This window comes from Denticeps clupeoides, chromosome 16 (genome assembly GCF_900700375.1).
Source record: "Denticeps clupeoides chromosome 16, fDenClu1.1, whole genome shotgun sequence".
NCBI lineage: Eukaryota > Metazoa > Chordata > Actinopteri > Clupeiformes > Denticipitidae > Denticeps > Denticeps clupeoides.
Genome location: NC_041722.1, coordinates 12439980 through 12461918, shown reverse-complemented (window position 1 = coordinate 12461918; position 21939 = coordinate 12439980). Strand labels below are relative to the sequence as shown.

At 41.9% G+C, this 21939-nt stretch overlaps 2 protein-coding genes across 2 annotated transcripts; one reads left to right on the top strand and one right to left on the bottom strand.

Moving 5' to 3' along the window:
* Window positions 1-481: 481 nt before the first annotated feature.
* Window positions 482-8126, bottom strand: nr1h3 (nuclear receptor subfamily 1, group H, member 3). Its single transcript, XM_028956972.1, has 11 exons — window positions 7883-8126; window positions 5878-6009; window positions 4483-4563; window positions 3794-4006; window positions 3107-3373; window positions 2464-2669; window positions 1717-1896; window positions 1494-1593; window positions 1118-1231; window positions 939-1033; window positions 482-749 (listed from the first exon to the last, which is right to left on the bottom strand). The coding sequence occupies exons 3-11, from the start codon at window positions 4523-4525 to the stop codon at window positions 603-605; spliced, it is 1365 nt and encodes a 454-aa protein (XP_028812805.1). The 5' UTR covers window positions 4526-4563; window positions 5878-6009; window positions 7883-8126; the 3' UTR covers window positions 482-602.
* A 1223-nt stretch (window positions 8127-9349) lies between these two features.
* atxn1l (ataxin 1-like) lies at window positions 9350-20799 on the top strand. Its single transcript, XM_028957177.1, has 4 exons — window positions 9350-9481; window positions 11082-12199; window positions 14302-15849; window positions 16261-20799. The coding sequence occupies exons 2-3, from the start codon at window positions 11210-11212 to the stop codon at window positions 15697-15699; spliced, it is 2388 nt and encodes a 795-aa protein (XP_028813010.1). The 5' UTR covers window positions 9350-9481; window positions 11082-11209; the 3' UTR covers window positions 15700-15849; window positions 16261-20799.
* The last annotated feature ends 1140 nt before the right edge of the window (window positions 20800-21939 follow it).

Here is a 21939-nt window from a genome sequence, read left to right as displayed (position 1 = left end):
CTTTTAAGACTGATTCTGGACCTTAAATGACTAAAACCATGCTCTGTATTAATGGAAGGGGAGCCAGTCAGACTGTTCAATAGTCTTTGGAAACCATGTAAAAACTTTAACAGAAAACAAACAATCTTTCAGAGGTCAGTCAAATCCTGTATTTTTTAAAGGAATGGGGAACTGGTGCCAACATGCGGTCAGAGCATTTGGAAACTGAAAGAGGAGAAAAGAACATGAAAACATTGATACATTTCATTTGCCATTGTTAAACACAAAGATCAAGTAATGTTCCATCAATGAGCTCTGCACATCATGTTTTGTCGACATAAACATGATCAAGCCAGTCAGAATTAGTCCCAGATCCCTACCACATCACGTGTTCTACAGGGATCAAGGGGTATTGGAAATCTGTTGTCTGTAGAATGGGAGACAAAAATCCAAAAGGAAAAAAAAAACAAAAAAAAAAACAACAAAAAAAAAAACACTATAGAAGATCCCCCAACCTAAGTCAAGTAGAGAACAGTCTGTATTCCGGCCTATAAAAGAGTATTTGTCTGCTCTTGTCAGACAGACAAGAGTTATACCAAACATCAATCTCTTTTTTCAAAGTGTCATTCATGGACATCCCAGATCTCAGAGAGCAGGGGTGGGAGCTTTTTATCCTGCAGGCGAAGCGCAAAGACCTGCTCTGAGTGGACGCTGCTGAGGGTGCGCAGACTGACCAGCTTCATCAACATGCGTGGGAACATCAGGTGATCCTGTGACCACAAAGATCAGCAAGTCAGATAACAATGAAGGAACCATTCTGTAGGTGAAATCCACGTATACTCTATATTACATGAATAGTTACAGAAAAAAAAGCAAAAAAAAGAACATTTGTTCTTTCTTTATGTGCACTGTTTTGGTGGCATTGCCACTTAAAAACATTTGGGATTAGCTGCACTCACATTTGGTCTTTTTATTCTGATGTAAGAATGTAGTGCGTCCACATATGGCTGCTGCAGTCGCTCCACTAAATCATGGTCCTGAACATTCGGCCGGTCTAGCGAATGAATAAGTTTCAGAATTTACTCTTCAAATAACCAAGGTACACTGCTCTACAATGTACATACTGATTGAAACTGACCCGCAGAGAAGATGTTGATTGCGATAAGCAGAGCATACTCAGCTTCATCTAGGTGCAGGTCATTCATGCCCTTGGAGAACTCAAAGATGGGGTTGATGAACTCAAATTGGAGCCCTGTGGAAAAAGAGGTTTATCAGCATGATTTAGTGTGCCAGAAAACACCAGAACCCTGCCCATACAAAAAACATGCTAGGCTGCCTAACTGATCTTATAATGTATTATAGATAATCAATTTTGAGAGAATGAGTGATTAAAGCTGGGTAAAACATGAACAAAATATCAATATTACATACAATATTACAGTATATAAATTATCTATCAAATATTACCCTTCACAGTTACCCATTTTACTCCTTTATATAAAAACAAAATGTACCTGCTTTGGCAAAATCCTCTTTATTGTAACTGAAGTCTTTCAAAAAGGTGATGCTCTCAATTGCAGGGTTATAGCGCCGTGATGTCTCTAGCAGCATGATCTGAAGGACAGATTGTTGCAGTACAATATTTTATAAAGATAAGAGTGACATAAGTGGAAGTAAGAATAACATAAAAGGGGATGAAAATAATAACTAATATCTAAGCAATAAGGAAAAAATCACCTCAATGGTGGATGTCTTCAACAAGGCAATTTGGTCTTCACGGGTAAGCTCTAGAAACCCTGGAAGCTGCTTTGCAAAGTCCACTATCTCCTGGACAGACATGATTGCCAGCTCTGTGAAATGAGCAAAGCGTTGCTGTCGCACTTCACGGTTTAGAGGATCCTGACTCTGTGGCCAAGGCTTAATAAGGTGAAAAGACAGACAAAACAATTAGCACTGTTATTCTGGTCACACTGCGAAAGCTAAGACTGAGACAGGTCTAGACAATAAACAAAAACCATCTTCAGACCTTAACTATAACACATTAGTTCAACAATCAGAATTTCTTAATTTCTTAAAAGCAGTGGTTGTCTGCTTGTTTGTTTTGGTAGATATATGTGGTCCTGAGATGGTTATTACAAGGACTGTTTTTTGTGATGAAAAGGAAACAGAGCAGAGTGGAGAAGGAACAAGAAAAACGGACCTTGCGCTACACTTGTGTGTGAGAGATTGATGGGAGCGGGCTTAAATCATCCAGAATGAGGAAGCAGGGTGTGTGAAACTGGAAATTCATTGGACTCCACCAGTTTTAAACTTTAAAGTTCATCTTGTGGGTGTCAGAAATATTTGCACTAAATTTAACTATAAAAGATATATTTGAGATGACATTAGGAAACACTCCTGACATAGTGTGTCTATTACTGGTATAATCAGAGGTAAAGAACCATTATGTATTTGGAGAGAGTAAAGTTCAGTCTGAAGACTTACAGTGACTTTGGGCCGGTCGATGAATGAACGCTTGTTGCATTGTTTCTGCATGGCCACCAGCTTCTCTATCATTTCCTGCTGCTCGGGGGCCAAAGGAGTAACATCAGGCACAGGACTGGGAGAGACCACTGTGGAAGCATGAGCAGATTCTTCATCATGCTGCTTCTTCATCTTCTTCAACCTGATCTGTTCCTCTGAGAGCACACCTGTAGGATCCAGACATGTGAAGACAATATGGATTTTCAGTAAATTTACATAAAAAAAAAAAAGATCATGTTTTGATATTGTAAAGTGAAGTCATTGCTATTGTGAAACACTAAGATGTGTCCTCTGCATTTAACCCATCACCTTAGTTGGCAGCCATGAAAAGCACCTGGGACCAGTGTGTGGGGACGGTGCTCAGTGGCACCTTGGCAATCTTCCAATTATGGGTCCATTTCCTTACCTGCTAGGCCAACCTCTGTCCCAATCAGTATCACAGCTTTGCGCACAGTAAGATTGTGTAAGGTTAAATGTTACATCTTCTACCCAAACTGAAACCCAGGGACCTCTTTTACCCTGGACACCGAACAATTTGTCATAAAGCCATTTAGCAAATGTTTAAATAATATTTCTTCTCACAGCACCCCCTTCATAAACTCACACTGCTCCAGCATGCCAGCCTCCCGACACTTGCGCAGGCGACACTGCTGGCACTTGCGGCGCATGTACATGTCCATCTCACAGCGCCCGTGATTCTTGCAGGTATACTGGGCCCCTTTGATCACACTGCGTCGGAAGAAGCCCTTGCAGCCCTCGCAGCTCAGCACATTGTAGTGGAAGCCCGAAGCCTTGTCCCCACAAACACTGCACACCTCATTACCCAGCATCTTTGGTGCAGGGCCTTTCTTCCTTTTGACCGGTTGCCCCTCTGCACACACATATGTTAACAAACATTTTCTGGTTATATATGAACTACACTATTGCTTAATTCAAGGATCTATGAACTATGAATATATAGTTTATATTTTTGGACATTTTCTAATGCAATCTTCACAAGAAGGAAATGAAACCACCTTAGTAAATTTGTCACAATCAGCAGACAATATGCCTATCATAACGTTTCATACAATTTCCCAAATATTTGCTTAAATTGAAAAATAACTCAGAAGATATATATATTTTTTTAATATTCCTAAAAAACTGCTTTCCACATAAGTGTTGCAGATAACTTGCAAAGGAAACACCACATTTTGTTTGCAGTGTCATAATACCCTGAGATTGTAATGTAGAGACAGGTAGAGCCAGTTCAGGTTCAGTGACATTCTGGCTCCTCAGTAAGTGGCTGTACCCGTGTTTGCTGGAGGGGCGTCTGCTGCTGGATCCACCTTGATGTCATTGGCCTCAACTGGCAGGGAACCAATGAGCTTGCTCTGAGTGCTGGGGCAGAGCGTTGGCTGGTCAAGGGAAGACTGGTCTTCATTTTTCACTTCAGCTGCACCATTCTCTTCCCTAAAGCAGTCCAGCCGCAAATCAGATGCCTCCTCAAATACCTTAGACTCCCCTAATAGAGAACACACAAATATTATTTGGTTCAAAATTACATGAAACTAGGTCTTAAATAAAACACATCTGGACATTTTGTGTGGGAACCCTCCAATTATGCAATCAACAAGGTATGTCCCTGACCTTTTGAGTCACTGACGCAGGACTGACACTTTTGACACAAATTTGCTTTTAAAATGTGGACAAATCCACATCAGATATTAGGTGCTTTGGTCTCCTGCTCCCCTGCATGTGCACTGTAGCCTACATATCAGTAGTTCCCCACAGATCTGAAATCCGATGCCTCAATCATCTGGGATTCTATGTGAGAGCCTAGCACTGCAGCTGGCAGGATTATCATTAGTTGTGCTTGGATAGAACACCGGCTAATACTCGTGCAAATTCTTAAGCATGTGTAAAAGTGTAAATCAAGCAAAGCCTTTGCAAAACACGTAGACTCCTAATATTATTCTGTTCCTGGAGAATCCCTCTTACCATGACCAACATCTGTGATATCAGCCGCAGAAAGGGTGGACATCTTCTGGACAGCAGCTTGTCATAACGAAGACGCCTTGTCTGAAGAAACAAATACTATTTTAGAGGACCTCCCACCACTATACCCCATGACCACATGCGGCACAGCCGTTTTTCAAAACACATCAGACTTGTCATCAAATTTCATTTACAACATTTATCAGAGGCCCTTATCCAGAGCGATTTACAATTAGTAGTTACAAGGAACAGTCCCCCCCGGAGACACTCAGGGTTAAGTGTCTTGCTCAGGGACACAATGGTAGTTAGTGGGATTTGAACCCGGGTGTTTTGGTTCATAGGCAAGTGTGTTAACTAGGCTACTACCAAGACTTCAAAAAACAAGGCATCTTTGAAACATTCTGTATAAGGGATAATGAGCATTTTGCACTTTACACATTATTTAAAAAAAAAAAAAAAAAATGTGTGTATGTGTGTGTGTGTGTGTGTGTGTGTGTGTGTGTGTGTGTGTGTGTGTGTATATATATATATATATATAAAATATTATATATATGTATAATATTATATATAGACACACACCACCAATTATGGTCATTTAGAAATTTTCTTGTTTTTCCAGCAAAAACAATATATTCCTTAATATTCCTTAACAAAAGTATAAAATAAGGATGTACTAGAAACCATTCTACTGTACTACAGAGAAGAAGGCCAGTTTAATTAATTCAATAAGTGCAACTGTTTTCAGATGTTCTAAAGTAACTGATACATTTTTTTAATAATGAAAGACAATTTTAAAGTGACAGACTTGGGTTAATGAACACAGCATTGCATTGGAACTCTAGACTAATAGTATTAATGTAATTATGTATTATACATGTAATTAACAGCCATTTCCCACAACCAGTGTCATTTAAAACATGAACTATGTCTGAACAGGAACTCATTTGATGAAAAAATTTGCCAAAAAAATTATTCCAAATTACAAATATATGAATTAAGAGTTTCTAAATATACAGAAATGTTCAGTCAGTGCCATTAGCGCATTTAAGAACACATTTAAGTATGTTCCTCAGTGGCCGAATACTTAGGATATAGAATGGTTTAGTCAGACTTATAAGGCAGCAACAAGCACCCTTACACTTTTCTTATAAGTAGGGCTTCAGAATAAAACGGTTCATAAAAATATCATAAAATGTGCTGTCAACAGTGCTTATCAATAAACCAGATTCTCACTTTTCATTCACAGCACAAATTTCTTCTGAACCACAAAATATTTCAGATGATTCTTATTTAGATTTATTATATGATTTAGTTTGTATAATGAACCATGCAAATCATTAAAAAAAATTGTAGATATATTATCCAGTTAGGTAATAGTCCTCACTGAGCAGCACATACCCCTGAATTAATGCCTTGTTACTATTTGTCCATCTTGTCCATTTCCCTCCAGAAACTTGCACTGCTTTGCCTCTCAGTCTGGGAAAGTTCCACTCAAAGCAGTCAAATGTAGAAAAATTCCCCGGTTTACAGCTATAAATCAAAGAGAAAAAGCCTTCAGCTGATTCCTGTGGGAGGCAGAATTAAACAAAGGAAGGTGCGAGAGGGCAAAAAGGAAAAGAAAGAAAAATAAAGAGTGCACAAGAGTGAGTGAGAAAGAGAGCAAGAGAGAGAAATGCAGGGTTACTATAGGTCGTTCACATGGCTCTGAAATCCTCATAGGGCCTGGTGTGCTAGCCCAGCGTCTTTTCTGAAACCTCCTCAAAAACACCCGGAAACTAACCACCCAATGACAATAGCCCAGAAAACAATTTAATGAATTTTTAAATGAATACCGCTATGGTGTGTGTTAAAGTACTGATCAGATATGAAAAGCTAAGTCCCTTTCGTGCTTCCTATGGATCTTCCTGGGACTACTCTTACTGCTGTTGTATTCACAGTACAACAGACTTGTAGCATGCTGGCAATTACATCCCCGTGAATTACAATATTACCATTTACATGCCCAGCAGAGTTGAATCAGCTTCAAAGCATTCCCATCACTCTATGGTCATCTAATCTGCAGGCCAAAGTCCAGGCTATGTCACCAACAAACCATAGGAGTCGAGAAAACTGTAAAACCCTTTTCTGAGACAAAGATGGATTTTAAACAGAGAATATGGTGAATAAACTCCTTCATTGATCTAGATGTCATTATTTCAAACAACAAATTACTGTTCCCCACTGATGCCTTTAATCCACAGTAAACCCTGTCACTGCTGTATTCTCCACAGGTCCAAAGTTCTGCAAAACTTATCAGTCTACGGTTACCTTTGTACTGGAAAATGATGCTCTCTCACAAGACATGGAAGGCAAAGCTTATAAATGTGTTTACCACAAGAGGAGAATGATTTCAACCATGCTAGCCAGTCTATGCATTTCAGGCCAAACCAATCTGCCACAAAAACACAGAGATAGCTAAAACATAAGTATCCAATTACAGGGGAAGTAGCATAATGGATTAAACAACAAAAAAAAAAAAAAATCCCATGTCATGTAAGTTTGGGGAAGGAGGCCAATACCATGAGAAAGCTTCAACAATGACAACACCCTACGTAGTTTCAGTACCTTCTCTGGGTTGATGTGAAATAGCTAGGTGCACAATTTTTCAACGTGTGAAGCTGGATTCCCTGACAAGCTAACGTGAGAACTCCTCTAGGCGACGGACAACGCCTGCCAACTAAGCAAAACGCACCCCCCCCCCCCCCAAATATGCTGAGATGAACCTTAAAACGACAATCGTTAAAAGGACCCAAAAGCACACACAGCGAATACCATCCTGGAATAACTAGTGTCACAAAGGCCCTGAAATAACGCCTGTTCTGCGCAGCATGCTATCAAAATATTTCAGCTGCATGCCGTAAATAAACGGAAATGCTAATATCTGGGAACGCGGCCATGGTTTTGGGAAGTGAAAAACCATTCGACTGACGGCTATTTATTAAGGACACGTTTAAAGGTAAAGTGGCCTTCGTTAAGCATAAAAACATACCCAGACCGCTTAGCACAAACAAGAGCAAACCGCGCAGCCTGCTAGCTCAGCGTTTGGGTTAGCTGTTTACATCTGGCCGCACCTGACTAGCCAGTGTCAGCCGGCTAATTTGTTTAAATGGTTACTTACCTAACTGAGCTAAGCTAACAATGGCTAAAGGCAGGAAAGTGCTAAATCTACGAATACCAGTTAATCGGAGACAGGCCACCGGTTGGTTAATCGCTCCGTTTATAGGCGTTCAGCGCCGCATAAGCACACGTGTTATCTTTTTTGTGGCTTTAAACAAAGACACTGTGCGAGATATTCTTTCAACTTAGCATATTTAGCCCAAGTTAGCTGCAACTACTTTAGCCAGCTGGTGCGTAGGGCATTTACCTGTGGGAGATCGTTCCGCATTCGGAGCCAACGGCAAGTCAATTCCGCGACCGCACGACTCAGACGCTACGCCACAAATCTGTGTACTCCGGTGACATGTTCTCACACGATACGGATTCTCAATATTGTGCCCAGAGAGAAGCGCTCCTGTCACTGCGGATTTCCTGCGGACCAGCGTACATCTTGCGTGAGGACGCCGACGCCGCATGACGTCAGACTCTTGAAAGTGCATCTTATTCACATGGCTGACAAGGCATTACTGAGCATGTGGTTTACAACAGTGTGGACCACTCGGAGCGGAACAGAACCCGCTCAAGATTTGGTTCCCATTACACCTGAAAATCATACCAAAACCATAGATCCACATGCCCGTTGAGGTCCGGCCATGGATGACACCCAGCACCTTAATCAATATCACCAAAGGTTTAAAAGAAAAACCATAATAATAATAAATCAGAGCATCTGCACAGTTACATAATCACCAATGTCCTGTTCAGGCAATCAGACAGTGAAGGCATACCTCAGCACATACATTTACCTCAGCAGATCAAAATATGACATTTAAAACAAGGTTAAAAAAAAGGCAATATTCCGCTCAGTCACTCATTAACTGCTTAAGGGTGGTGGGTTGTTTAAGGTCATGTTTTTGAGGGTTTAGGATCAATGCTAGATAAATAGGCTTTGACGCCTTTTTTTTACATATACTCATAAAACAGGATAATTGAATGGTATCATGTGTTCTGGTTTTGTTTTTCTGACGGTCTTCATACACACACACACACAAACACACACACACACACAAGAAACGTTTGATGCATATATATATATATATATATATATAGAGAGAGAGAGAGAGAGAGAGACATATTTGCATCAAACATTTCTTGTTATATATAAAACAAGAAATGTTTGATGCACCCAATTATTAATAGCAATATTATTTTGCTATTAAATAATCGATATTCATATGTAACCCACTCAATAAATCAACAAATTAGCAAGTAAGTTTGTGTCCGCTATTATGTATACCCATCAAACAACTGGTACACATTTTCATGCAGAGTACCGTTCTTTCATACAGGCTTCCTTTCTTGTAGACGTTGCTAATGATTCATTTTTGTCTGGGTCTAGATGTCTCGGACACTTCCCTTTCTTTGGCATTAGCTCACCATCCAAACCTGTATTAACATGGTTGCCAGGTATCTGTGATGAGGGCCGTCAGACAACAAAACCAGAACACATGATACCATTCAATGCTGTTCTCCTGTTTTATGAGTATGATATTTGGACATTTCTATATTATTAATTTCAGCGTGAATCGTTGGCCAACATATTTCGACCCTAAAGAGCAAAGACCACAAAACTCAACACAACCGTTTAATAGTTGTGCACAGTGCGTGAAAACCACCGACCTGGCAACAACCGCAACCAGGAACTCGAGCCCCACTAATTCTACGTCATCAACAAGCGCAACTGGAGCTCATCGGCTGGCCTCCGAAATGAGCAGAACTCACCAACCTTGATTTGATCATTGTTTTCAACGTTTATTTACCAAATAAGAGCAGAGGGCGAGCTGCACATCCATAATGCCATGTGGAGGTGAGCGTATACCGGTGTATTTCTGCAGTGATTCACGCATGTGGTCGTATCGGCAAATATTAGCTAACGGCGGATGGCTATCTGGACATTCTCGTTTATGTCCACTTCTAACCACAAATTATGACGCTGCACGGCCTACAGGTTTTCGCTACAACCCTTTTGCTTCTTAATATTACAATTTTCAGACACACATGGTGCGTCCGCAATTATTTTTTTTAGATAGTTCTAAATGATTTATTATTATTATTTATATAAATGCGTCTTTTAAAGAACCACCCACTGCTAGCTGTGCGCCAATTACTGTCAGCGCTACAGGACTGTTAGCCGGACTGCTAACTAGGCACAGCATTTATGCACGGCGTGTTGTGATGGAAAAAATGTAATAAACGTGATCGCTTCTTTACGTTTCACGAAGACGCGTGTGTACGCATATCTGTACTGTTTTCTACGGAAATGTTTTATTCTGCCGTGCTTTAGCACATGATTCACATAGAGACTAAACGTCGTATTTGGTTTCCAGGATTATTATCATACTTACTACTTTTTTTTTTTTAGTTCTTTCGGTCTCTGTTTTTTATGTCTGTGTTTAAGCGATTAAATACCACATCGTAAATCACGGTGGCATCCCGATTATCAGAACATAATTGAACACGGATTGCTTTAAACCACAGGTTTTGGTGTTAGATACCAACTATTTTCCTTATTATGCAATTCTGTCACCAAATAGCGTGATACATCTGACCTAGTTCCTAACTGGTTACATGAAATAGCTGACACATGGGTAAACTGTAGCTGACATCGGATGTCACAGCAGGTTCTTATTTTACATTTTTATTACAATTTACATTTATTGCATTAAACAGACGCTCTTATCTAGAGTGCCTTAAAACCAGCAGTTTGAACCGGTCACTTTGTTGCCTTCTGGTTCATACCGACTAGGCTACTAGGCAGCCTTTTTTTGTTTAGTTTATGTATTTGATTTTGTCACAGTGTTTTAAGGAATAATGGTTTATTTGTGTTATTAGTCTCCTGTATTTCCCTTTATTTTCCTCTGTAACCCTGAATTTCAATTAATTTGTTTTTAATTGAACAAATTAACTAAATGTATGTGTAATGTATCCTTTATATACATTAGTATGCATATACATTAGTATGCATATTAGCCCTTTTATAATGCAAATTTCAAAATGTCCATATACTGCAAAAAAATGGCTCAGAATGTCTGGATGTTTGAGGACACATCTGTGCTGTTGAGCCACATTGCCCTTCACAAGTTCCTACGTGAAATTGTGGATTGTCACCTCTCAAAAATCTTGCCTCTCTTTCATAGCTTTCATAACAATTGCCTCCTGTTAGAAATAATAATGAATATTGCTGCAAAAGAAATAAACCTGGTTGGAATGATTTATTGTGATGAGAACGCTTTTGGCTGACTTTGGAAAAAGTCTTTTTGTAATTTGGGTTATTGAAAATTGCTTGAAGCATTGCTTTAGTTTTGACCAGTCGTGTTTTAATCCTAATTTGATGTCAGAACACAAATCTTTTCTTGTTTTGTGGTAATATTTATTTTCCTGAGAATAGGATGCTTCCCTGTCCTTAGGTGAGGTGATGGATGAGGTGAACCCCAGCTTCTCAGACCTGACTGCAGTGGCTTCACCTGCCTGGTCAACGGGCCTTGCCCCCTGCCCTCTGCAGTAAGGATCCACCTTCTAACTCAGTCAGGTCGCCATGAAGCCAGGCCACGAGCGCAACCAGGAGTGTCTGCCTCCAAAGAAACGGGACCTTCCAGTCACCACCACCAACAGCAGCAGCAGTAGCAGCAGCAGCACTTCGGGAGGAAGTGGAGGAAATGCAGGGGGTGGAAGCGGTGCAGGAGAAGAAAGTGCCTCTGTTCAGAGCTCCGGAGCTACCACCGATGTTCAGGGTGGAGGTGGGGAATGGATGAGGACACAGCCGGGACTGCATTATGTGGAGGGAGCCGACGGCATCCCAGGCCTGCCGGTTGACCAGTATGGCAGGCTGTACTCCTCCACCAGCCTACACCCAGTCCTGAGCCACATCTCACCTGCTTACACAGTCCCCTCTACCCTGCTGCAGCACCCCGCCATCCCCTACCCGCCGCTCGGTTACGCTCAAATCCCGCACTCCTCGCTGCAGTTCGTTGGCTCCCCGTATGCGGCGGTGCCTTATGCCGTGCCCCCTGGCTTTGTCCCCAGTCCCCTGATTTCGCCACAGCCTGCCATCCCCCAGCCCCTCCCAGTCTCCCATTTGGTCCCCTATCCATCGGTTATCCAGGAAGGTGTGGTCTCTTCCCCACCTCAGTCACAGGTGCCAGCTCATGGCTATGCCAAAGTTGCGGCTACAGCTGCCATGCCGCTTGTACTGACCTCTGAGCAAACGGCTGTACAGCAGCAACATTTAGGGGCCGTAGGGGTGATGTCAGCCGGAGACCTCAGCTCCCGGGGAGTGCCCGTCTACTACCAGCCTTCCAGCGGCAGGGTTGGCCAGACCTCCAGGGAGCTAAATGGCGAAGAGAGGGAGCAGGGAGGCAGGGAGCGGCTCCAGGAGTCTGCATACCCTGCCAGGAACTCTCGGCTGCTGCAGGCAGCGTCCGGAGCAGCAGCGCTGGAGGCCCAGCACGACCGGAATATGAAGAATTGTCGGCAGGATGAGAGAGCCTCACCGGGTCAGCGCAGCACGCCCGACACCGACCTGGAGGTGAGCATGTAACACGCTCTTCTCACTTTCATATTCAGCTGTTAGAATTATAAGTCATGTATGTCATTGTAATTATGACTAAATGTTTAAGGGTCAAAAAAATTTTAGTTCAGGTTTCGTTATTCCATGTTCCTGTCCACTTCCTTCCTTTATTGGCGGCATGAGTGTGTTGGTGGTTGGGCAACCCTTGCTGAATCTGGTTTGTGCCACTGCTCTAGTCTAGACATATGGCAGCTGGTTGGTCTGTGGTTGTGACTGGTGTTCAGAGAAAGCTGCGCTGTGGCTATATGTGATGTGAAAGGGGAGGAGCGATTATTGAGATCAATATTGCGATTGCGATATGATAAAGGACACTTGCTTGTATATCAATGAAAAGTCGCATACTAATAGTGAAATGTTTAATTTCAAAGTGAAACATACAAACTACTTATAACAACTTGAAATGCCCAGTGCTTTCAAAATACAATATTCTACAAAATTAACAAAAAACTCTTTACATTACTGTCGAACGACAAACCCTGGTAAGGCTAAACAACTGTTTTGATGATATTTGGCCATTATAAAATCCCGTATTATAGTTCTTACGTTTAACCGAAACGTTGCTTGGAGGCTGACTTGAACACAGGGATGCATAGCTTTGCTAGCTTAGCTAAGGTTAAGATTTGTAAACTGAGGTGAATTTCTTTAGGAAACAATTGTTTTTGAAAAAAGTTCGAGAAAAGTTAACTAAACAGATAAGAACAGTCTAAATAGTTAATGCCTACGTTTAGACAAAACATTGTTTGGAGGCTAACTTGAACACAGGAATGCATAGCTTCGCTAGCTTAGCCTAGCTTAGCTAAGGTTAAGACTTATAAAACGGGATTTTAGAATGGCCAAATATATTAAAAACAATTGTCCTGCCTTACCTATGAAATGTAATCCCCCGGGATCTGGTTTGGAGCGTACAGCGGTTTGTACAGCCCCAAGCAGCACAAGAGTGAGGCATTTTTATGCACTTCTCTCCATAGACATGTATATGCGTCACTCCACAGCAGAGCCTATCGCAATATGGCGCCGACGTTGACGTACAATGCAGCTTGTCATGCCGCGTCTACCCATATGTCTCAGAATCGAAAGTCATGTGACCAAACACGTCACATCCGACTGAAGTGATACTTCAGTCAGCTCGCAAACTTTGAGAGAATGAGAGAATGGATCGGATGTGTTGCCGATCCAATCCATATACTAATCATTAAAATCACAGCTTTTTGCGTTCATGTAATCGCACAGACTGACATCGCGATTACGATTGCTATTAGATTAATCGTGCAGCACTAGTCCTGACTCAATTTTCCAGCAAATGACGATTTTTGTTGAAATAATTCCTGTAAGTTACTTGATGTGCCAGGTCACATGACTGGTCCAAGCATGCATATGGTAGGCCACCGAAGTATTAATTGAACAGTTATGGGGTGATAAATAAATGTGTCCTCATATTTAGTGACAGATCACAATGCCATACTTGTTATATTACAAGTCCATTAACGCAAAACCTTTTTGAACCTCACTCTACTACAAAGATAAAAGTGATTCTCTTTATTTTACAAAATGACACACAAAGTATACTCCATGCGAGACTATTGGTTTAGTGCATTTAGGTCTACTTTGTGGAACAGGAAATGTATTTGTTGTATGCTGCTATAGGATGAAGGTCAGATCGTTAAGATATGTTTTCCTGAAAACTTCAAAAGGCGTTAGCTGATATATATATATGTGTGTGTGTGTGTGTGTGTGTGTGTGTGTGTGTGTGTGTGTGTGTGTATATATATATATATATATATATATATATATATATATGAGAGAGAGAGAGGTGATAAGTAACTAATATTGTTGTATGTTTAACTGTATTTAGAATGAATAAAAAGTGTGAGTCTGATCCAGAGCAAGACAAGGAGTAGTGTGTCAGTCACAGAGTGGTAAAATTGACTGACTTTCAGGATTTTTCTGTGTTGTTGTATTAAATAAGCCTTTGCAGCATAGAGAATTTTCAAAATAGATAAGGGTTTGTCTGCGAAGAATGCTAATATGCTTTTTGAATGGCTTTGATTTTGTTTTTTCAGGTTCAGCAAGTCGTTGGAAATATGCCCTCTCCAGTTCAGCTGGGAAGTCGCAAAGAGGTGTTTCATGGACCCCTCAACCTATCGCAGAGTTCCCAGCAAGGCAAAGAAGTTCATAGGGATGGAAGGACTGCATATATGCCCCACCCGGCAGTCCCCAGTGACTCAAGAGCTCTGGGTCATGTGGATCAGGTGGCTGTACAGCCTCAGCATGCTGTCATCCTTGCCAACGGCCAGCCAGTCCTTGTACCCTTGGACTACCACCCACCACACCATCAGATTCAACAGGGACAGTCGTTCCAGAACCAGACCAACGATGCAGCCTCTTCTACTGCTGTCGCCACACTGGCCTCCCCTACGGCGTACTCCAAAGCCCCTGACCCCACCACCGTTTCGGCCAGCCACACAGAGCGTCAGCAGCATCCGCATCTCCTGCCCCTCCCTTCCGCCACATTCCTGGCCCAGGGTCCGGCCTCCACTCTGGCCCCAGCTGCGCCACCGCTGCCTTCCCCTGCGGGCCCAGGACCATCGCATTTCATGAAGGGTGCCATCATCCAGCTGGCGACGGGTGAGCTGAAGCGTGTGGAGGACCTGCAGACTCAGGACTTTGTGCGTAGCGCTGAGGTGAGCGGAGGGCTCAAGATTGACTCCAGCATGGTGGTGGATATCCGCGCCAGCCAGCAGAAGCCTGGCCTGGTGGCACTTCACTTCAGCGTGGGAGAACAGCAAAGCAAAGTAACCATTGATGTGCCACCCGAGCACCCATTCTTTGTTTTTGGTCAGGGGTGGTCGTCATACAGTCCCGAGCAGACCGCCCAGCTTTACGGCCTCACCTGCCATCACCTGCAGGCGGGGGACGTCTGTGTCTCCATCGCGCTGCAGCAGCCACCGGCGTCCCAGCAGAAAGCCCAGCCTCAACAGCCATCGCAGCAGGTGTCTGGCAGGACTTCCACCAAAGCCAACTCCACCTCCGGGGCAGTAGCCCAGCCCATGGGGCCTCCGGCACCCCAACACGTGCGACCACAAAGCCATTTCCGGATGGAGCGAGTGCACCGGGATAGGGACCGAGAGAAAGATGAAGCCGTGCATGTAGGCAGTGTTGGGGGCCACGGCGACGCTCCCCATCGGCCAAACAGGACTTCGGCAGAGCACCCGCGGAGCCAGAGCAGTTACTATTTGCACACAGAAGGTCACCCTCGTACAGGTCATGGAGGCATCGTGGGTATTGCGCCTTCATCAGGTGCCTCCCAGAGGCGTTGGTCAGCTCCGGGTTCCCAAAGACATGCCATCAAGAGCGAGGAGGGCCGTCCCTCTACTGCAGTCTTAGGCTCCTCGCGACCCTCCTTCATACCTCAGGAGGTCAAGCTGTCCATCGAGGGCCGCTCCAACGCCGGGAAGTAGCAGTGGACACAACAGCAAAGCGATTGTTTGGAAGGGGTCCGAAAAAGAGAGGGAGGGAAAGGAGAGCGAGCACGAGAGAATGAGAATGTAGCCTCAGAATGTTTGAGATTTTGCACACACGTAAGAAGACTACAACTTATAATTTTTGGGGTAAGGTTTTTTTTTTTTTTTTTAATAAATAATGCTCTCAGGCGTGAGGTGAACCTCACAGTGGTGAGCCTGACCAGAGCAAATTTCTGAGTTTCTTTCAGCTGGTAAATCATCTACCAAAGCCTTCACGGTCTGTGCTCTCTCCCGCGGATGGGATATCTTCATTACTTTCTATTGTCATGCTCATGCGACCACCACCACCACCCTTTGGCCATACTGGCCATAGTCGTTCATCAAGGGTGCCGCTTTAGCAGTGCTGTTGTAACCGAAGTACACAGGAACCCACGACCTCGGCTCGGGCAGATCATTCGTGTCCAATGCACACTGTCATTGATTTCACTGTAGTGTTTGACACCCCTGCTACACAAAGACATTATTTTTCATTGTTTGTCTCCCACTAACCTTTCTCAGGGTGGGTCCATCTTAGGAAGATTTAAGAACGGTTGCACTTGAGCGCTCTCAATCAAGCAATTCCCAGGATCAGAGCATCCATCATATGAACGTCACCCATTGGACCACAACCCAGTTTACACGCTCTGCTGTCATGCGCTTACTTGTGCTACAGTTTCACACCTTATTACTTACTTACTTAATTACTACTACTACTACAACTACTACTGAGGAGATTTCAAATACTTGCATTCCACTACCCAATTAGAGACTCCACAGTCCTATTGCACAGCGCCCAGGCTGAACAGCACCCCCTACCCCTTCCTGCACCCTCCTTCCCGCCCTCAGTACCTCAGAGCATGGGCGGTTTACCTCTGTCTGTCTCGGCTCGTTGACGGTGTGTCTCTCCTCTCCAGTGGCAGCGTCGGGTGTGCACCAAAGTTCAGCCCTCCTCCTCCACCAAACCTCCATCGAGTGCGGAGCAGGTCCTGGCTGCTGGCGACTGGCCTGTTCCTCATGGTTGCGAATGTGTCTTTGTGTTTATGTGTGAGTGTCTTGCTCAGTTACCAAAATCAAAGCAATAGTTCAGTCAGCGCACAAACTGGAGGTGTTCACTGCGCTTGCCCCACCCCCCTATTTTTAAATGACTATTTATTTAATCGATCCGTGCATAACCAAGGTGATGCACACATTTAATTATACTATGTAGGTAATTCCTCAATATCTATGTTTTAATGGTTACAAAAGATTTATGGTCAAGTGCATGTGGTTTACATATTTCCTTTCAAAAAATGCCCCTTTGTAATATCCGCAGAGGGATTTTGTGGTGTTTTTTTTTTTCCTCTTTATAATGAGACTTTATTCCAAAAAAATATTTAAACTTTTGAAGTCTCAATTTCTCTCTACTGGTAACCTTGTGAAGTCTGTAGAGTTCTTTATTCCACGATTGTTTTCATATTGATGGCTGGAGCAACTGACTGCTCTGGTTGACACCGTTTACAAATTATCCAAGAGGAATGCTGCATTTCCGTTTACTGAGATACCTAAAGTGGTCTAAATTAAGTGCAATTAGATCATTTTTCAAATTATAGTTGGAAATGGCATTCCAAAACCACACCTGACATTCCCATAGTGTTCCTGGTGTTCTTAACATTCTTTTATCGTTCATCAGTCCAGTTTTTCCCATACATATTCTGAATCTTCTCTTCAGTTTTAAATGAAGTCTCCCCAAGAAGGTTTGCTTGTGTTTAACCAATCATAAGCCCAAGTGGAACCTCACGATTATTTTCTGACCAACTGTTACCAACTGTCAACATGCAGTGCAGAAAGATTTCCTTAAAGGTTGTGTGATCTGGTCTGACCTCCTCACCAGAGTGTCTAGCAATATCTACTTTTGTTTTTCATTAATTTTCTTAGTGTCTTCAGTGGTTTTGATAATGTATGTTTGCACTGAGAACAGGTGTTGCATGAAGCTAGTAGTCCTTGTGAGGTCATTGTGTGCCGGTGGTTGGACAGTCCTACTTTCTGTTTTGTCTCGACCCTGCGTCCTCTGTGCTGGCTGCTTCCTCTCTAGCGCCTTCCCACTGTGTTCTGTTTTTCTGTAGAACACAGCCCAAGGGTGTTGGAGCTCAGAGAGGAAACTGCCCCGCCCTGAGTTGCCATGAGACATTCATTGAGCTGTGCTTCAGACACTCGCTTTTTACCACTTAAACCAGTATTCCGCAGCTCAAATGTGACCAAATGTTACACAGCGGTGTACAGTAACAGTAGGCTGATCACTTACTCGGTCAGTATGTTTCTTTTTTTGGGTCTTGTTCATTTGAAAGCAATATAGTTACACTCAATATGTGAAAAGATGTGGTCTGGAAAGACGTGGTGTTTTTAGTAAGCGCTATGCAGTATGGATTTATTCCCCCCCACCGGCGTCTTTGCATACACATCGATCCTCAGAGTAACAGATTTCCTCAGTATATATATAATATATATACAGTTCGGCCCATCAGTGCTGATGCTATGATAATCTCAGCCCCCTAACCCCAACAGCCCCTGTATATGCATGAAATCTCAATGTTTTGGGGTTTTTTTTCTTCTTCTCTATTTGTAGGTGTTGTCTTATCAGCAAACGGCACGGCTTAATACCTCCTAAAGTTACTCTTACTGGTTACACACAACATTTTTTTTTTGTAGGTTTCTTTCTCGCTTGTGCTGAGGACAAATATAGAAGGGTGTGTGTTGGGCACATTACCGTACTCTTTCCTGCACTGCCTTCCAGTGCCTCCTGCTGGCCGGTTTCTCACACCTCTGGTCGTCTGGGCCAGCTATCTGAGCACTGCTTGCCCACTGCCTGAAGTGGCCTGCACTAATTATATCTTCTTTACACAATAGTCTAGTCTGATTAAGGCATTTATTTGTTATATTTTATTATTTTGAAATAGAAAGCTTCTCAAACGTTTCAGACAATATAAAATGCATTGTATTGCAATGCATTTTAATGATATTATAACTATTACAATAGTTATAAAATGTGTTAAACCTGAAATTTAAGTAAGTGTGCATTGAATTGGGCGGCTTCAGTGTAATAAGCGTGTCACATCACCATCACAAGCCCTTTTAAAATGATTGAATGACTTTTTTTTTTTTTTGTCATTCACACTACTAAAAAAAAACTCCTAGCTATTTTCACCCAGATCACTTGAAAAAGCCTGCACCACAAATACCACCTTACCTTCTTGTGTTTTTCTTTATCTGTCTCTCTATCTCTTTATCTCTGTTTCCAGCACGTGTAGGATATGGCTATGCCTAACCAAACCTTTCACCTCCACACAGCTGCAGAAGCAGTAGTACTCCTGTGTTTTTGGTTTGTAGTATACTTAACCTTTGGCCTCATTGATCATGGGCTCCCTGCTCATGCATCCGGAAAAGATGGGCCACATACATACTCACACAGATTAAATTAAATGTATTAAACATAACCTCACACACGCAGTCATGTAATGATGCGTCCCACCTTTGAACATTGCACTTATTGTCCCTGTTGTGTTGGTTGGAAGAAGCTGTTTGTTGTGTGTTTGAACTATTTAATCATCATACCATGAAACCCTTTTGAGAACAATCATCCAGCTTTTTCGTATATGTATAAAGATGAGTGTGTGTTTTTTTTGTACATTTACCATGCTTGTCGTTAATGCCTTAAAATGTGCATCACGCAATATGTGGGTTGACTCCTCACGCGTCCCTCCCCCTGAGACTTTTGGATTCATTTGGCAGCCGAGCAATGGCTCACGGCAGGCTTATGTTTATGATGCAGTGGCAGTGGCCTGGGCTATGCCAGACGGACCATTAGGTTGTAGCAGCAGGGCTTGGGCGAGGTCTTTGCCTGAACTCTTCTGTCTCCTTTGGGCGGTGAGCTCCACTCAGCAGCAGCAGCACCACCACCACGATCTTGCATTTTGGATCTGTGGTGCATGCACCATATGGTTCTTGTTCAATCTGGGTTGGGTTGTACTACCTTCTCAGAGATCCTTATCAATAGGGTAAGTGGCAAATTTAACAAGGAGGACATTTATTGACAACAGGCACTTCCTCCTCGGTGCTGCTGTGTTGCCGAGCGAAATGGTTGCAGAAATAAAAGAGCAGGTCTGGAGGTGGTGGGCCTTGGCCTGGTGGGATATATATATTTTTTTGTAACGTTACTCTTCCTGCTCTGAGCACAGATAGTTGTTCAGATGGGCAAATAATAAACTTGAGACTATGGAATCAGTGACCTTATCAGTTTTAGTGTTTTTAATTTGCCTACTTTCTTTACAATTTCTGAGATGCTTTATGAATTTTGAATGGAGTCTATATGTTATGATATATGTATGAACTGGTTCAGTGGAAATCCAGGCAGAAAAAGACCCTGAGCTGGTAGAGTTGTGTATGAACCCAGAAGGTTTTTATTTTATTGTTATTATTATTTTTAACGGTTGAAAGTTTTAAAGGAATAATTACATAGTTTCAAATTTGACATTGTACTTTGGCACTAAGTGACACTGCTTTTAATGTGACATGTGACCAGTTTTAAATAAAACAGCATTTCTTTGTTTAATGCATAAAATTTGCAAGATATATGCAATGATGTATATGTAATATTCAATCCTCAAGTATAATCCAGGTTGTATAAACTTTATATAGTGAGTTTTAAAATTGTATGGCTGTACCAATATGTATTAATTCTTATCAGAAGCCTTAGAGTTGTCTACCCAAAGTGCTCCCTTAGACTACCCTACACCTACCTGAACTTTACAAAGCATTAATATCTATATTTTGTTGCGTTTTTATTTGTACCCTTTTTAATAAAATAGATTTGTACTGTATATTTGTACCTCTGTGAACTACTTAGGGCTGTTCGTTTTTGATTTGCTATTTTAATTCTATGTAAGGACACAAAGATATTGTATTTTTATTGTTACAGCTAACTTCTTGGAAACATTGCATTTATCATGTTTGTTAAGTAAACACAATATAATATATATATATATATATATACACAGATATATATATAATATTATCAAACATGGATTGAGTGGCTTGATTTTTCTAACTTGTGCACATTACACTTCCACAAGTAATACATTAACATGGTCGTTACAATAATTCCGTGTGATTATATGTATAGTGAAATGTATTTCATTATATTGGTAATATGGTCAATAGCCAGACTAGAATATCACTGTTCACTGTTTTCCTCTGTTAGCTAAATTAGGTACAATGTATATAAAAATATATATAGGCCTGTTAAAAAAAACAAAAAAAAAACACCTTTTATCATTTATCAACAACAAAACAAACTTTTGAGATTTAAATAAAAATGTGACCACAACAAATCATTTAAAATCTTGCATAATTTTGTAACCTGTACAATTAAATTGAAAAACAAATCTGGAAAATTGTGTGCATATTTATGCATCCAAAGTATTATATATACAGTACAGACCAAAGGTTTGGACACACCTTCTCATTCAATGTGTTTTCTTTATTTTCATAACCATTGGTAGATTCTCACTGAAGGCATCAAAACTATGAATGAACACATGTGGAGTTATGTACTTAACAAAAAGTGGAGACCTGACCTCCACAGTCACCGGACCTGAACCCAATCAAGATGGTTTGGGGTGAACTGGACTGCAGAGTGAAGGCAAAGGGGCCAACAAGTGCTAAACACCTCTGGGAACTCCTCCAAGACTGTTTGAAAAGCATTTCAGGTGACGACCTCTTGATGCTCATCGAGAGAATGCCAAGAGTGCAAAGCAGTAATCAGAGCAAAGGGCGGCTATTTTGAAGAAACTATAATATAAAACATGTTTTCAGTTATTTCACCTTTTTTGTTAAGTTCATACATAACTCCACATGTGTTCATTCATAGTTTTGATGCCTTCAGTGAGAATCTACCAACGTAAATGGTCATGAAAATAAAGAAAACACATTGGATGAGAAGGTGTGTCCAAGCTTTTGGCCTGTACTGTATATATATAAAAATCCTTACTGTTTTTTTGATCAAATTGTACAGATTATAGGTCACAATAAATGTAGGAACATTTTTTTAAATGTTCTTAAATCGGTACTTTGGGTGTAGTTCTCTGTGTGCCCTTTTCACAACCCAGGGTATGCCTGGGACAAGTTTACATTGTCTGTGGAAAAAATAGAGTCCTTTGTTGTCCA